Source organism: Poecilia reticulata, chromosome 13 (assembly GCF_904066995.2).
Source record: "Poecilia reticulata chromosome 13, P_reticulata-male-v2, whole genome shotgun sequence".
NCBI lineage: Eukaryota > Metazoa > Chordata > Actinopteri > Cyprinodontiformes > Poeciliidae > Poecilia > Poecilia reticulata.
The window spans coordinates 2,588,533-2,605,902 of record NC_088842.1 but is presented as its reverse complement, the minus strand read 5'-3'; the positions used below and the strand labels follow the sequence as shown (position 1 = coordinate 2,605,902).

The following is a 17,370-nucleotide window of genomic DNA, read 5'->3' as shown; positions in this document are numbered from 1 at the left end:
CCGGATCAGGATCAGTACATAACGACATAATCACAGCGATGGAGGACACACACCCATGGGGCAGATATATCGATTTTTATTTCGAGCTTGGACTTCAGTATAAACACATCAAATCAGTGTTTGACAGCAGACATGGTTATTGTACAAGTGAGAGACATCTGAAAAGAGTTTTCAGTGCGCGGGGACTCATTTGGCACAAGTCCAATTCCGATTTGGCAGTTTTGGTTGAATTCATTAATAACCAGCTGCAGTCCTCTGGACAGCTTCACGGTTACCGATGGATGTACGCTAAATGCAGAGAGCATGGAGTTGTGTGAGAAAAGAAGATGTGGGGTTTGATGTTGAAGGAATTGGATTCCCAAGAAACTAAGTCGGTATCTTAACTTAGTTTCTTGGGATCTCGAGAAAAAAAGTTGGAATCTCGACAAAATAAGTTGGGATCTCAGGATCTCGAGAAAGTTTCTCGGGATCTTGAGAAAGTAAGTCAGGATTTCTTTTTTTTTTCTCTCCATGCCCCCTTAGGGCCTTCATAGGATGCAGTTAATCAGATGTGATCTTTATCAAGTGCGACAACTTCTTGCCCATCTTCACAGGATTGGACAACCTAGCTTAGCAATTTCACTCCAAGATCAACAGTGTGACACACCAAGAGCTTCAACTCAGGCTCCATTGGCCTCAATATGTCAAATGTTAAAGTTTATGACAAAAAGATTACAGAATCTGAACAAATACACCTTGTTTCAAAGGGTTGCAAGAAGCTGATTCTCTTTAAGCAGTAGCACTGTTTAGTTACTACTCCTCACAACAATGACAGCAAAGTTGAGATGTTTGCAGAAATTAAAGCACAGTTTATCAGTAGTTAAGCATGAAAATGGAGGGGAGGTGATCTGGGCTTGTTTTTGTAGAAGATCTAAACATCTTACAGTCACCTAGTCTGCCATGAACTTCTTGGGAATACCATCATATTGTTAATGACAGGCTATCTGGAATGCCTGTGCTGGGCTGAAATGGAGTCTTCACCATGGGAATGATTCTGGATACAGTAAGAATGAACTTGCAATGACCAGATTTTTAGGGAAAGAGTTGTAGAAAGACAAATATGTGCAAATTTCAATGAAGTGGAAAAACATTGGAAACAGGAAAGTGGATCCCACCTACTCGCAATTCAGCATTGGACGATTGACCTATTTTTCTGTGGAACATCACTCCAATTATGAACAGGAAACCCAAATATTCCAGTTTTTTGCAGTAAGACTAAATATTGTCTTCCATAATACTGTCAGGATCCTAACATTAAGACAATGCTGAACATGGAATTTTTTCAGTGTAACAATATATCATCACATCTGATCTGTGCGAATGAGAAGCTGATACCGGTGACTGACACTGAGGAACACAAGCACCGTGCTGGGAAGTGAGCAGTGATGTGGGGGGATGAAGCTAATGGCTGTTAGCTGCTGATCACACACTGATCAGCTGACAGCTTCACAGGATGTTGCTAATGGACTGACACTCACTAGACCCGTTCCTCCAGGGAGAACATACAGCATGAGCATACGTGTGTCTACATATGCAGAGGACATTCACAGCATACCTGCATTAGCATCTTATGTGGAGCCATTTTTACTCCATCTATTCAGTTAAACTGTCAATAAAACTGTTTTGTTTATGAAGAATTTAAAACAATTAAATTAAAAACTAGATCTATTTTGCTTAGTGAAAATCATATTTATGAGTCAAAACCTGATGAGCAAACACACATACACCCAGCACTGAGGTCCAGTAGTCCTCTGAAGTGTCCTGAGAGTTGTGAGATAAGCTGGCTTCATCTCGTCCTGCCTGCTCTTCTCTGATGCCAGCTAACACACCATCACTGATTCATCCTCACAGATAACTCACACAGACACTTGCAGGTGGAGTCAAACAGCGAGGAAGAAACGCAATGGCAAAGAAATAAACACTGAACATGCAAAACAACAACAACAACAAAAAACAGTAACAAGACAGCAACAAAATGGCTGACACTACAGAGAGGGAATTTCATGTTGTCAAGGCTGGGGTGTTTTCAGAGTCAAAACACAACAGCAGCAGTGTGAAAGGTGGGATTTAAATTTGCGTGCGTACACACAAACAGAGGAATAAGATTAAATACTCTTTTATTCAGTCTTGCTGTGTTATCTCCCCTTCAGTTCTGTCTCCTTTCCTTTCCATCCTTGATACGAACAGCCAGGCCATAGAATGTCCCTGTGTAGTCTAGTTTTGATTGAAGTTGCCTCTAAACATGCACAGACACACAATCACACACCCCACAGCAAGACTTGGTGGCTAGAGATGGTGGGCATAGATAGCAGCTTTACACTGATCTGATTTATTGTGGCCAAGGGAAGGTAACATTGTGGCATTGATGATCCTCCTGCAAACTCCATAAGGAAAGAGGTGCTGAGTCAAAACAGTCAGGACTGGAAGCTCTGCACAGTTCAGTCTGAGTGAGTGTGTGTGTCCCATGCAGACGGCATCCCGTCACCTCAGGGAAGACAGAGATAAGCGTAGTGTATGGGCTGAGATAAGATGAGAGCAGACACTGGGGAGACTGACTGACTGTAAGTGAGTCACTGTGAGGAGAACAGCAGGGTTGTAGCTTCTCACACAAACAAACCAGAGTCTGCCAGAGACTTTGAAGTCCCCAAATGTGTTCAACATACATGACAGTATGGACATGCCAGTGTATTCAGAAGCAGAGATCAGGTTCTTATTGTAGGGAGTAATATTTTAAACCAGTTGTGAAATGCCAAATAAAACACAAGTGACTTACTAAGTAACAGAACAGATCTGAATACTACATCTGTGATCCGGATAGATTTGGGTTGTATTTAATTGGATCTAAATCTGACCATAAGGCTGGATGGTGAAGTATAAACTGGATTGGTATGAATTCAATTTGGACCAAATTGGATTCAATCTAACTGTATGGTGCCCTGTGTGCGTCTTGAGACGACATGAATCGTCACTAAATGAATAAACTACACACGCACACTGCTGTTCATAAATCTGCAGAGTAGCTGTGTTGCTGTGAACCTCATGTAGACTGGCTGATTTAAAGTTTAATCCCAGACCTCACTACCTTTAGACATCGGATTTACCGGGGAACAGGAAATACTGATCTCCATCTAGTAGACGTAGGGTGTAATTTCTTTCAAATTTTAGTTTTTTGCCTAAATATAGACAGTTTATTTTTTTTTTTAAACACAACTGATGTTTTCACCCATATGTAGGTGTATTTTATTTAGTTTTTGGGTTAAGGAGCAGCACCAGGTATCATATCTCTGTAACTCAGAGCTGCAACTCAGAGTGCAATATTGATACAAATACATCATTCTGCTGATGTTGATACTTTAATATTTTTATTTAGAGTAAATATGTACATGGCTATATGTGTAGGTTTAGAATGTGTAAATATGATTTTTTTTTAAAGACAATTTTTATTTCCTTTTAAAGTTGGGGTCTTAGGGCTGTCAATCAACCTTGTGTATTCACTGCTCACAGTGTACCCTTTGCTCACTGCTATGCAATGCAAAGCATACAAGCCTGAGCAAGGTAAACAGTTTTCCTGTAATGATAACTTGTTTCTCTGCCATTAACACCATCAGCAGCATGTACATGAGAATTGTTGGCAGCGCTAAGATCCTCCTTCCTGCTCTGACTGGTTACCTACAAGGTTTAATTCATTAACCTGAATACATGTTAATATATTTATCTGTGAACTTTAATTTATTATATCTTTTTTAATTAACAAATTAGACAAATTAGATTGTGGTTCTTAAATTTTAGCCAAATTTTATATAATGGTTTAATTAACCTACATGTATCAAATAAATATTCATATATTTATTCATGAACTGTCATTTTATTGTATATTTTTTTATATAAACTAATATATTTTAAAGTGTAGATTTTGTTTGGCGGTATTAAACACATTTTGTAAGGGTAAAATGTCCCTATTGATAAATAGGTTGTTGATTGTGATCAAACAAACAGGTTCTATACTGTCCTGTACTAGTAAATTAACTTTGATGAGTTGACATGATACTAAAGTTCTAAACAGAACCAAATAGTAATGGAGTTACATTTCTCCACAGAGTCTCAAACACTGCAGTTAGCATCACCTAAGCACACAGTGTGCTGAGGCTAAAGTTTAGCCTTTAGCCTTTAGAACATGCTCAAAGATTTTCTAAAGCTAAGAAAGAGCTGAATATGAGTGATCCACTCTTAATGGAATCCAACTAGTCAGCATGTGATTGGAAGAGCTGGAGCTGGAACAAGTATTAGTGCAAACTGCTGCTGGTATGCCACACACAGGCAGCTTCTTCAAGGGGTGAGACAAAAGAGATGTGTGGTGTGATAAGAGACGGCGCCATGGCAGAGGCAGGACACAACACAGAAGCCTCCCTTCACACACTCTCGCACACATTTACACACACGCGCGCACAGCGATAAGCATCACCTCCATCCCTCGGCCTACCTCTGTCACTGACTGGAGACAGAAAAACCACAGATATGATTCTCAGAGGATGAAATGAGGTACATGGAGGTGGAAGAATAACAGTAGAGCTGGGTTAGGATCTGGAAGGGCCACAGTGACAGGTGGCTGTGGCAAAAGCTCTTCTTCTCAAAAGCTCACATCTAGCATCTCCAGTGAGGCCTTAAATCTGCTGTCATCAGTCTTCTGAGAAGATTCTGATCTCAAATAAATCTGCCACAAACACTGCCAGCTTTTGAAAGACAGACAGTGGCGCAGGACAAAAGACACTATCTGACATCCAACTATTTGTGATACACCTATTTGTGACACAAGCTCTCAGTATTTTTGACACCTGGGGGAAGAAACCAGTAGTAGCTCTGTGTCAGCATGAGGCCAAATCAGATGAGAGAAGCATCTGTGACAAGACAGCAGATAAAAGCACAGACGCCACAGGCACTCCTCTGTCGCCCTGACACGCTAGACAACGGGTCACAATGTCACGCAATAGGTGATAACTCCTTCGCCACTAAATAGTGATCATTGTGCGTACACTTGAAGCACACGCTTTCTCAAGTTAAGCATTATATTTTGGGAGTAAAAGGCAGATCTTGATCATCTTCTGATTAGACTGCATTTATGTTTCAACTCAAAGCTTCTTTTTTCACATTAAAGGTAAAGACAGAATAAAAAACATCTCAATCAAAATACAAAGTGGAAATATGAGAGAAAGTGTGAGACTCAAAAACTAATGATAAAGTAAACTAAATACAGGAACTGAAACATGGCTGATGTATGTCTGGTACCTGCCCTGTCTGCTGACACAGATCCTGGCCTTCAAGTACATTTTCTTCATTACTGGCATAACAGGATATAAATAGGAAAATAGCTTAACTTGAATTCCTCAGTGCGGATGATACAATCTCAAAAGAAGGTCTTGGTGTTCGCAAAACAAGAGCTGGCTCAATTCCAGTAGCATGCAGAGGAATCATCTGGTTGACTGAAGGAAGAAGTCCTTCAGAATCAGAGAGGCATTTAAACATGAAGTCAGAGGAAGTACAAAAGCTTTATGATGACACTGTATTTTCTATGGAGGCATGTTAGCTTTCATTCTGCTGCTACAGCCGGCAGGTATCTGCTCACTTTGTTTCTTCCACAATTCACAGAAGCTATGGTTGTTTTAGACTTGACTGGTTCTTTTCAAAGAGGGGTTGTTTGACAGTCCGCCTTGGGTTTGACTTGTCCAACTGATGAAGAGCTGACGTCAGTAGATATCATGGAGGCTGTGCAAATTACAACAAAGTTGCTCTGCTTTGTTGCTTTCACCTTCTACCTGTCATCAACCATATCAAACAATTGTGAGATAAGAGATAAGAGTCTGCATTCTGCAGGGAATACCTACAGAGACTTGTGTTTGCAGTTAGTAATGCTAAGTGAACTAATCGCTAATTCAAGAGGTTAACGTCAACCACTAATAATTTTGCTTTTGCTTTAAATGATTAAAAACCTGTTTTTCAGTAAACTGTACTGATGCTGCGGCGGCAGCGTGTCGGCTAGTGTGTGTTACCCAGAAAGCAGTTGGGCACAATATCGCAACACCAACACCGTGAGTGAAACAATGACAGGGGCAGCCTACTATATAAAGTACTCGGGGACCAGTTCTTTATTATTACACATACACATTTGTAGAATACGGAACAAATCGAGTCCCGTATCAGTTCAATACGGGACGCTACATTAAACAGCCAATTACGGGACGGTTCCATATTTTACGGGACGGGTGTCACGCAGCAACGGGTCTGTATAGCTATAGTGACATTTGCTGTGTAGTTGATTGACATATCTTATAATACAGATCCTTTGCATGTTGTCCAAATGTTGCCATTTAACTTTGAAAATACTTTACAATTTCCTGTATATACAAATATGTAAAACAGTGAGTAAGAAAGGAATTATGTCATAAGATTTGAGTTATTTTGGCTCCTTACATCTAAAGATTTCTAAGCCATATCTTTTAAAATCAGAAATTGGTCATATAAAAAGTTTTATGATCAGCTTGGGTAAATAGTAAGCAGTATGGTCACAATGACAAAATTTATCTTTGGAGGAGTCACAGAGAGGTTGACCTATCAAGTGCTGTGGAGCTTATTGGATGAAAGTAATACTAAAGGATGAAGGATTTTCATCTTCTACCTATCAGTGATTAGATAGTAAAAACTTGGATACTTGTTGGGTTTTCCAGCATGACAATGATCCTAAACATAAATCAGAACTGATTTTATAATATGTAAACAGTTTAACATTAGGTTTATGGACAACTAAGACCCCATAAAGAGAATCAATGCATTCTTCCAAGCAGCTGATTTACACCAACTCTTTCATGTGTGTGAAGATGAGAACAAGTATTGACCCAGAAACATACCAGAAACTTGTTGAGGACTACAAATTGATAAGAAACTTTACATCTGCATGTACATATTTAGGTTTCTATTTACAATGTTGCCTCTGGACAGATTATTGTGTAGCATGATCAATTATGATGACCCCTGTGTTGATTAAAATGTGCTACACTCTCTCATTCTTTCATCACGAACAACACCGACAGCATCTACTAATGAGAGCGATGGGATGCACAGGTGTGAAACAAAATGAAGGTGATACAGAAAGTAAGACTAGATGAAACCAACCACAGTAACCTAGGAAGGAGCAGGACCAAACTAAAAATCAAATGATGGACCCCGGATCAGAAAAGACAGGAAGCTTCCTACCTGAGCCGGCATCCATGATGTTGGTTTGTCCTCTGCGGTCGGTCAGCAGCCGAGATGAACCGGGCATGCTGACTGGCTCGGAGCGTACTGGCTGGATTCTGAACAAAAACATTCATAGCATTACACATACGACATGTCTGACATTCAGCTGCTCAGTTTTATACAGATGTGTTTAAAGTAATATTATTTAGTTTGAGATGACAGTTTCTTCTTCAAGCTCAGGTGAAATTAAAATGCTTCTCTGAATTATCTATTTTTTTTAATCTTTGAAATATTATTGATGTAGCTCTTTGGTGTATAACTTTGATTTTTGTGTTTTTAGGATGTCAAGCACTTTGAGCTTTGAACACTTTGTTGTTGAAATTAAATAAACTTGATTGTTTGCTTGATTGCTTGATTAAACAACACGTTTAACTGATTGATATGTTAATTGAATAATCAACATATGTTAATTAGTGATCAAGTTTGTCCTCATTAGAGGTGTAATGCTATCCTGTGATATTAAAACATCTCAATATTAGATGATGTCTGTTACCCAGTTGGTGTTAGCATACGACTTCATCTGGAGCAGAAAGGCGAGTTATTTTATTATTTCACCCCAGATTATGAGATCAGTGTTGATAGATTGACTTCATTCTTGCAGCTTTATTGGAGACAATTATTATCATTCAATCAGCTGGGGTTTTATAGCACATTTCAGCAACAAGGCAGTTCATAGTGCCACACATCACAAAAACACAAAAATAAAATCTCATCATAAAACAAAATACAGTCGCCAATTGAAAAACCAGAAGCAAACATTACATTTTGTTGAGTGCCATCATCAAAATTATCAATACACATCATATATGTTGGTAAATGTTCCATTTATTATGGTTTAAAAGCAGCTTTTGATCTAGGAACTCAGTTGAAGAATTAAATGAAGTAGTTTTTGTTGCCTTATGTTTTTTCACAGTCTGACCATTAGCTTTCTGTTACCGCTGGTCACTCACAACAATTGGGCATCTGATACAAGAGAAATCTCTTAAGAAGTGATTAAGAAGTTTTGAATGATTTTAAGCACTGGCATATCTAACACTACTGATGCTAGTGAATAGCAGTTTCCCTTCAACTCCACAGTAAAGGAATTTTCACTAATTGAGACTGCTTTTGATCATCTCAAGTTCAAACTGAAATACCTGGAATTGTCCAAGTTGTACTGATTAATTCTATATTAGACAAAGATTATTTATAACCCACTTAGAGGTTTAAGAAACCTTTATACTAGATTCAAAAATGTAAAAGAAAGAGAATTTTCATCCTGCATGAGAACTGGTCCTATCTGGACAAAGATGTTCCACACAGATTACAGAGCCCTTCTGAAACCTTCAATGTATTTCTGAAAACCAAAAGAAATAAGGAATTTTTTATCTTCTGCTAAAATACTGTTAAAATGGCATTGCATCCCATCGTATTAGAAACAATATTGTGTTTCGTCTTGTGTTGTGAGCAATTTCTACCGTTACACCATTACAAAATATGCTGAGTGGTTTTAATTTACCGAAGGCTGCGTAGATCCAGGTCATCTGTGTCAAAGTCCAAAAGTGGCTGCTGTACATCGGAGGGGCCGTGGGACTGGAGCACTGAGGATGATGAGGAGATGACTGTGGTCTGACCTGATGGGTGAATTGTCTTGAACTGGAACTGGGGACCCATCCACAGGCGACGGTGGGGGCCAGTATGGGTCACTATCTCCACCTGTGAATATCAGAGAGGTAACATCATAATCATTACATCACATCAAGCCCTTCACTGCACAGCACACTGGTCAGAGCTGCTGAGAAACTGTGGATTATCCTTTAAAAATCCCCAGTGCAACTCAGAGCAAACTCTATTAGGGCTGAAATAATTAATCAGATTTATTGTGATGTATTGATTGCTTAAATAATTGTTAACTAATTTAGTAATTGAATAATCATTCATTGGAATATAGGCTCTAAAAATACAATGTGATGAAGAACAACACACTCAGAGCATTATTTCAGTCAAAACTGTTCCAAAAGTATATACATTTTTCATTTGAGAGTAAAAAAAACCTGTATGTAAATATGTTTAACCCAGACAAAACCAACCAACCCACCCAGCCTACCTACCTACCTACCTACCTACCTACCTACCTACCTACCTACCTACCTACCTACCTACCTACCTACCTACCTACCTACCTACCTACCTACCTACCTACCTACCTACCTACCTACCTACCTAACTAAAGTCAATCAGAAAGGCCTGAGCTTTTCACATGTTGATCATAGAAGGATTGTTTACAGCTGCAGGTGGACCCTTTGCAACAAATGATTAACAGTTCAGTAAAGGAAGGTTGTCATTGCTTATAGACAATAATGTTTATTTACTTTTTAAAAATGAATTTAGTTTATTTGCATCATTCTAATATCATATAAATAAAATACCGTATAAAATAAACTGGTAAACAAAGTGGTTTAAGGAAATATGCCAATTTTCTTTTGTCTTTTCCGACTGTCAAAATAATGAGAGTAACTGGTTACTAAAATAACCATTAGTTGCAGCCCTAAAGTCTGTTTAATAAAACTAAAAACTATTGCATCTATTTAATAGCACACTATCGTCTGTGCCATTTGTCATGCTTTAAAATGCTTTGTCCTAAGTATTAATATTTAAAACTATAAAACTAAAATTACGATCAAACCCTATAAAACAAAGCGGCCAACAGAAGCTTCCAGAGGTGATCGTCTTCCTGGGCTTTAGACTATTTGGGCAGTCTAATTTTGCGCTTCAATGTGTTGAGAAAATACCTCATTGCCTGACACACAGTGTCCCTGAAAAACACTGCTTTTATAAAGAGAATCAAATGCATAAGTCATTCAAAGCATACATCAACCACTTTTAAAGCTCGTCTTAAAACCCATCTATTTTATTTGGCTTTCAACTCCAGCAGGATCTAGTTTTAAATTGTATGTTTGTTTTTAAACTGTAAGAGTTTTTAATTTTTAAATTTTTATTTTTTTGTTATGTTGTGTTTTAATGTACAGCACTTTGTATCAGCTATGGTTGTTTTAAAGTGCTTTATAAATAGAGTTGGTATGGTATGGTATGGTAACCACAGTATTATGGTGACTTGCTGTGGTACCTGCCGTCAAGCTGCACCTTTCTAACAGAACAAATATCTGCAGTAATTTAAGCTACAATTGGATTTTTTTCCCTTTAAGCACATTTTGTTTATGTATTTCAGTGACCTAGACCACTCGGGACCCTGTCACTGATTCACTACTGTTCTTTTCTTGGTACATCCAACAAGTGCTGCAGTTTTAGAGATGATCTTGCCCCTTTGTCTTGACAATGCTAGCCATCTTATGTCTTAACTCTCATTCCTAGTTCTGGTTACAGAACAACGATTCTGGATCAGAACAATGTTCACTTTCTGCCTAATATATTTCACCCACTCAGGTTGTCATGCTGTTAGATAAACTACTGTATTGTAGTAGTCATAACTTTTTGCTTAATGCAGGCTTTTGAGGACATTACAATAAAATAAAGGGATGCTTTACACATTTGCACATTGGCACTCAAATCCAACAGGAAGCAATTTGGATCCACAGAATTCTCGTGTTCATGGTGAAAGCTTGTAGCGTTTCCAGGAGAGAAGGATTTTCTTTAAGAGGATATTATGAATTATGAGTAACTTTACATGTCAATGTTCACAACATTATGGCTTATCAGTATATATTCAATATACTGGAAATGAGTCACTGGCCTAAAACTGTGTTATATTAAACAGAACACATTCAAACTTCAGCCGTTGTAATGTGCTGTACTTCTACCCCTCCCCATCACATTAGAACTGACAGAAAATAAATAATGACCCCTGATGGACTCTGTCAGGACAGAAGGTATTGTTGTCTACTGACAGCCAACTTAAGAGCAACTGACAATGATGGGCAGGAAAAGGCTCCACACAGCAGCCTGCTGAGGCACTCACACTGAGGGTCACAAACCTCACATTCCATTAGTGGACGGCTGATCAATCCTAAATCCCAACCAAATGCGGAAATGCCCACCGATAATCTAATGAAGACCACTGATATGATGTAATGAAATCCATGAAGCAGTACTTAGCTTCTAATCCAATACATTGTACATGTATTTAGTATTTCTCAATCCACATAGCTGTTGTGTCCGCTAACTTCAAGTCTGTCTAGATATTCTCGAGGGACAGGAACACAGTTAGTTTACTCTGTTTATCTTTAATTCACTGACAGTCTCAAAGCATCCACAAAAGGTTTTAACAAGTACCCCTGGAAACATGAAAGGGTTAAAAGACTTGTACCATGATATCTTCTACTGATGTATGCAGGCCTACAGCTACTCTGACAGGAAGTTGCTCAAATACAGGCTAGTGCAATGGATAGTTCTGCTCCTGGCAAACTATCATAGCAGACATAAACCAGAGTCTACGCAAGCTAAGTGGGTTGCATTTTAGCCAATCAATTATGCATGCATCGGAATTATTGATGGTGAAAATGTAGTGGGTTACCTGCCGACATGAGCGACAAGGCCTGTGAGAGTTAACCAAGCTGAAAAGACCAGGGTGAATGTGCCAGATTTCTCAGTCCTTCAGGAAAAAAATTGGGAACTGGTTGATGTATTCTTTAGGATGTTTGTAACTACTCTGAATACAATATTAGAAAGAATATTTAAACATTTAATTACAACATATTAAGATAAAAATAGATGATGGCGAATACATACAGCTTCCTACAAGATTTTCACTGAAATAGCTTTAAAGTTTAGTATGTAGTTGTAGTTCAAAGGAAAAGTAAGGCATGTTCTTTTACATGCAGGATAAAGTTCTTCCTTTAAAATCTAAGGAAAGAACAAACTCCATATAGCTCGAATTCTTTAAGTTCCTTATCCTCAGTGGGAGAAGGAACAGATAGTGTATGTCCCTGAAAGCTAAATACAGGAAAACCATGTCGTACCCAACAAGTGAGAAGTGATGGAACTGTCTGCTTGTTCAACCCTTACAGAGCGTTGCTGGGTGAGTCAAAAGCTTTACCTGAGAGAGCCATTCTTCATCGTCTTGGCCACTGTGGTCTGATGCCAAGCTGTCGGATGACTCATGACGTGTGATTGGACCCGGGCTGCTGGGAGGAATCCCTGAAGAAGAATAAGAATATTTTTTTATTTTTAACAAAACATTTATTTACATTAATTTAACAATACACTTTTACATAATCAGGTCAATGAAAAACTAAATAAAAACAATAAATATTTACATTAGTAGCTTGTTAAAATTTAGTTCTCCCTGATTAGAAATGGTGCACAATACATCGTTAAAACCCTATAGCTGTATAAAAGCTCTCATATTCCCAGTGGCTCTGTGGAAGCAAAACTCCAGCCTCAGCCTAGCTTTGACATTGCACTTCCACAGAGCCACGGCATCAAGATGAGGACCAGCCTGAAGTATGTCTCTTCGAGATAAATAAATAGCCATTTTGGCTTCAGCAATTAAAAAATTAAAAATTTGGCACTTTGGCTTGTTGGCCTTGTTAAAACGCAGTCCATAAATAAATAAAGAATTGGTAAAAAAAAAAACAATGCCAAAACAGCTAAAAACACTCATCAATAAACTAAAAAATGTTTATCTCTTACAATCAGTCTCTTACAATCAATAAAAACATGAAAAACACTATCAGACAGACCACAGAAAGGACACTCATTAAAAACCCCTGGACTAATAACCGATAAAAACAAGTTGGTAGCAATGGCGCCGTGTAAAATCCTCCATTGGAGGTCGCCAGTCCGTTTTTTTATCGGCAGTTTGTATAGTGTCCTCCACTGCGGGGGCTGTCCTCCTAGGAGGTCTGCCCACACGCTCACTTTTCTGTTCCGTAGAATTCTTTCGTTCAATACTTTGACAAAGTTAATGTACAATACTTTTGGGCCTGTACTTTGGAGGCTCAACTGCGAGTCGCTGCTGGCTAGCAGGGGACCACTGTCCTTTGTAAAGTCGGTGGTCAGTGTCATATCAGGGACCGGGTCTGTCGGGTCCGGCAAAACCTTTTTTTCGTGGAGGAGCTGCAGGAGATGCCTCTCCCTGGCTGTCATAATCTCCCTCAAACGCTCCAGGCAGCGCTGCACAAGTCTACTGGACCGGACCCCCAGCAGAGTAGCAACGGCCTGGCCGTTGGAGAAATCCGGTCCAGCTGCCTCCACCAGATGTTTCATGATCGTCATCTTGGACTTGCACAGCGCCTCCGACAGCCCTGGTATGGCGCCGCGACACACATCCAGTCTGGACCCACAGACCCAAGGCTCTTCTAAAAACCAATGCAGAGAATCATGCGTTTTTGCTCTTTCCAATTTAAAAAGAGCACAGGATTTAAAAACACCCTGATAAAACTGAGGCAACCCTTTTAACTTTAAAAAGCTAAAATCAGTTAAAAACAGAGCAGCATCTAGCCCCAGAAAATGTACATGTCTGAGGATACAGCTGGCCACATCCTTCCACACAGGAGATCCTGTCAGGTATTTCTGAAAAAACTGTAGGCAAAAAGTTGCTGTTCTGCTGGCCAGGTGGACAAGACCCTGGCCCCCCTCCATCCATCCATTTTCTGAGCACCCTTGTCCCTCAGTGGGATCGGGAGGTACTGGTGCCCATCTCCAGCTGACGTTCCGGGCGAGAGGCAGGGTACACCCTGGACAGGTCACTGGTCTGTCGCAAAGCAACACAGAGACACACAGGACAAACAACCATGCGCACCCACACACTCACACCTAGGGGCAATTTGGAGAGACCAATTAACCTGACAGTCATATTTTTGGACTGTGGAAGGAAACCAGAGTACCCGGAGAAAGCCCACGCATGCACAGGGAGAACATGCAAACTCCATGCAGGGGGACCGGGACCGGGAATCGAACCCAGAGCCTTCTCGCTGCAAGGCAACAGCTCTACCAACTATGCCACTGTGCAGCCGGCCCCCCTCCTCTCTTGGTAAAAACAACACAGACTGTGGCACCCAGTGTAGACCGTTCCAGAAAAAATTGACCATCTCTGAATGTATTTTTACAAGTAAGCCAGATGGTGGGTCTAAAACAGAAAGTTTGTGCCACAGTTGCGATGCCACCAGGTTGTTTAAAACCAACACTCTGTACCGGTAGGACATCTGGGAGTGGAGCCACTTCCATTTCTCTCTTCCATACAAGACCTTGAGGGAGAATCAGCTGACCACTAGCCGACAGCCAGGGCTTCGCTCTTTCCCCAGTTCACCCTTGCAGCAGACAGTACAGAGAACTTTTCTGTGATCTCGGTTAAAACATTTACATCTTTCTGATCTTTTATAAAAACAACAACATCGTCAGCGTAGTCGGATAAAACCATATTGTTACTAAAACCAGATAAAACCAGACCACGAACACTCGAGCGTATTTTCTGGAGGAGGGGTTCCAGGGAGAGTGCATAGAGCATCCCCGAGAGCGCGCAGCCCTGTCGAACGCCTCTACACACCCTAAAAGGAGCACAAAGGCAACCGTTGATCTTCAGCACACTCTCAATGTCACTGCACAGTACCTGGATCTTGGCAATGAGACCCTCGCTGAACCCAAACCCCCTCATGGTTTTCCAGAGGAAGCCGTGTTCAACGCGGTCAAATGCGTTTTCTTGATCTAATGAAATCAAGCCAGTTTGTAAACCCAATGAACTAGAGACCTCCAAAACATCCCGAATCAAGTAGATGTTATCTACCAAGGACCTGCTGGGAACACAATAAGTCTGATCCCGGTGGATGACCTGCTCCATAGCTTTCCCCAGCCTCGTGGCCAGGCCCTTGGAGAGGATCTTGTAGTCGGTGCAGAGGAGGGACACAGGGTGCCAGTTCTTGATGTCCTGCAGGTTACCCTTTTTGGGCAACAGGGTGATGACCGCCCTGCGGCAGGACAAGGGGAGTGAACCAGTGGACAGACTTTCATTATAGACGTCGAGCAGGTCTTTTGCCAGAACGTCCCAGTAGGCCTGGTAGAACTCTACCGTGAGCCCGTCAACGCCCAGGGACTTCTGGCCCTGCATGCTGAGGAGGGCTGTGTGGAGTTCTTGAAGCCCCAGGGGGCGCTCCAGCTCGGAGTTGGTCTCCTCAGAGACCTGGGGTAGTTTATTGCATAACTCCCTGAACAGTTCCTTGTTCTCTTTGTATTCACTATTGAACAGAGAATGGTAAAACTCCACAGCCCTCCTCCTGATCTCACCTGGGTCACTCAGTTGCTGCCCTGTGTCCGACAGCAAAGAGTGGATCAGCTTCCTCTACCCGTGCTTCCTCTCCAAGCTGAAGAAAAAGCTAGAGGAAGCATCCATCTCTGTGATGTTCTGAACCCGGGACCTGATCAATATGCCTTGGACTTTATTCTCCAGCAGGTTTGCTAAAGTTAGCCTTTTAGATTTGACGGCTTCAATATGCTCTCGATTTCCTGTGGATTCACTAAGTTGTTCTAATTCCACGATATTCATCTCCAGATCTCTGATAGATCTGGTAATGTCACGGGTGACATTGAGTGTGTGCTGTTGACTCAGCAGTTTTATCTGTACTTTTCCGTAGTCCCACCACTGTTTAAGACTGGTAAAATCAGACTTTCTCCGTCTAAAACCAGTCCAAAAATAACTTAAAACCTCCTTAAAACCCTGATCATAAGTTAAGGCTGAGTTAAAATGCCAGTAAGCGCTTCTAGGTAAAATGTTTCTGATAAAAACACTACCTAAAAGCAACGAGTGATCTGTAAAATCCACCAGTAAAATCTGGCATGTTTTAAACACATTAAAATGGTGTTTAAAACAACAAAAACGATCTAAAAGACACCTCCCCTGAATAACATGTTCAATTTCTACAGAGTTTGGGGTGAAAGCTCTTGAGAAAAGAAAACCCACCCCTGGTGCCGTGACTTAAAATGACCTCCCCCCTCCACTCTCTGACCCAGTCTGTCTCTATTAATTGATCACTGTGTGCTTCTTGCAGGTAAATTAACATCGATTTTCTTTTGGTTCAGCATTTGATAAATCAAAGCACGTTTTTCAGCCTCCCTCGCCCCGTTAAGATTCAAAGATGCTATTTTAAAAGAATCCATATTGGGTAAGAAGTTAAAAACAAAATACCAAAAGACTATAAGAAATAATAAATTGTTACTGTGCATCATTTAAATAAAGTTGTTTTCTAACTTTGGTCATTATTTTCTTTAGTCTAAAAACTTCTAAATATGTAAAACCTGAAACTTCCTTGTTCCTGATGTAAAACCGTGCTGAGAAGTAAAACATTTTTAAATTAGGAAAATGACTTTCAATTTTTACTCCTTTCAACCCTTTATTTTCTGTTAAAAATATTTTAAAAGCTTCTACAGGGTATCTAGGTTGTTTACTGCTATTTTGAGATACAGAAACCTCGCTGATATCAGAGACCCAGCTCTCATTGTCGCTGCTGTCTGACATCTCTTTTTTCTGTGCAGCCAGCTTACTGGCCAGCTTGCTGGCCTGCACAGCAGTCACCATATTCCTCCTTTTACTTCACCTCTTTAACGGGGCTGAAGCCTCCAGTTCCATCGCCTCTTCTGCTTCACCTGTCTCTCCTGCCACTCCAGCTCAAAAAATAAACTCTGCACTGTTCTGTCCCTCCACCTGCACCTCTCCTTTCCCTCTCTGATCCCCACACCCTAAATGCTCCTCATCGCCCCTCACCTCCTCCTGCTCTCCCTGCACACCATCCCTCTCTACCACTTCACTTTAACCCTCACCACTATTCACTCCATCACCACCATCATTCACCCCATCACCACACAACACCGTGCTTCCATCCATTCTCACACATGCACTCATTTTCAGTTTCCTCACCGTCCATTACTGAACCCTCAACAATACCTTCTGCCAGTTCTCCTGTAGCAGACTCTTCCGCCACCACCGCGGATTCCTCCGCCACTACCGCGGGTTTCTCCGCCGCAACTGCGGGCCACGCCGCAGCGGGTTCCTCCGCCGCTCTCTAACTAAAAACTCATCACTAATGAACGGAGGAACATTTGACAATGCTACTTTGG

General features: G+C 40.7%; 1 protein-coding gene across 6 annotated transcripts in view; it reads right to left on the bottom strand.

The window, feature by feature from the left end:
- Positions 1-17,370, bottom strand: part of bcas3 (BCAS3 microtubule associated cell migration factor) — a 386,651-nt gene that overhangs the window by 238,409 nt on the left and 130,872 nt on the right. For all 6 annotated transcript variants that reach the window (XM_081614862.1, XM_081614859.1, XM_081614863.1 and 3 more), the window contains 3 exons: positions 12,359-12,459; positions 8,825-9,021; positions 7,285-7,382 (listed from right to left, as the gene is read on the bottom strand). In XM_081614862.1, coding sequence (XP_081470988.1) covers positions 7,285-7,382; positions 8,825-9,021; positions 12,359-12,459 — 396 coding nt within the window. The remainder of the gene's footprint in view (positions 1-7,284; positions 7,383-8,824; positions 9,022-12,358; positions 12,460-17,370) is intronic.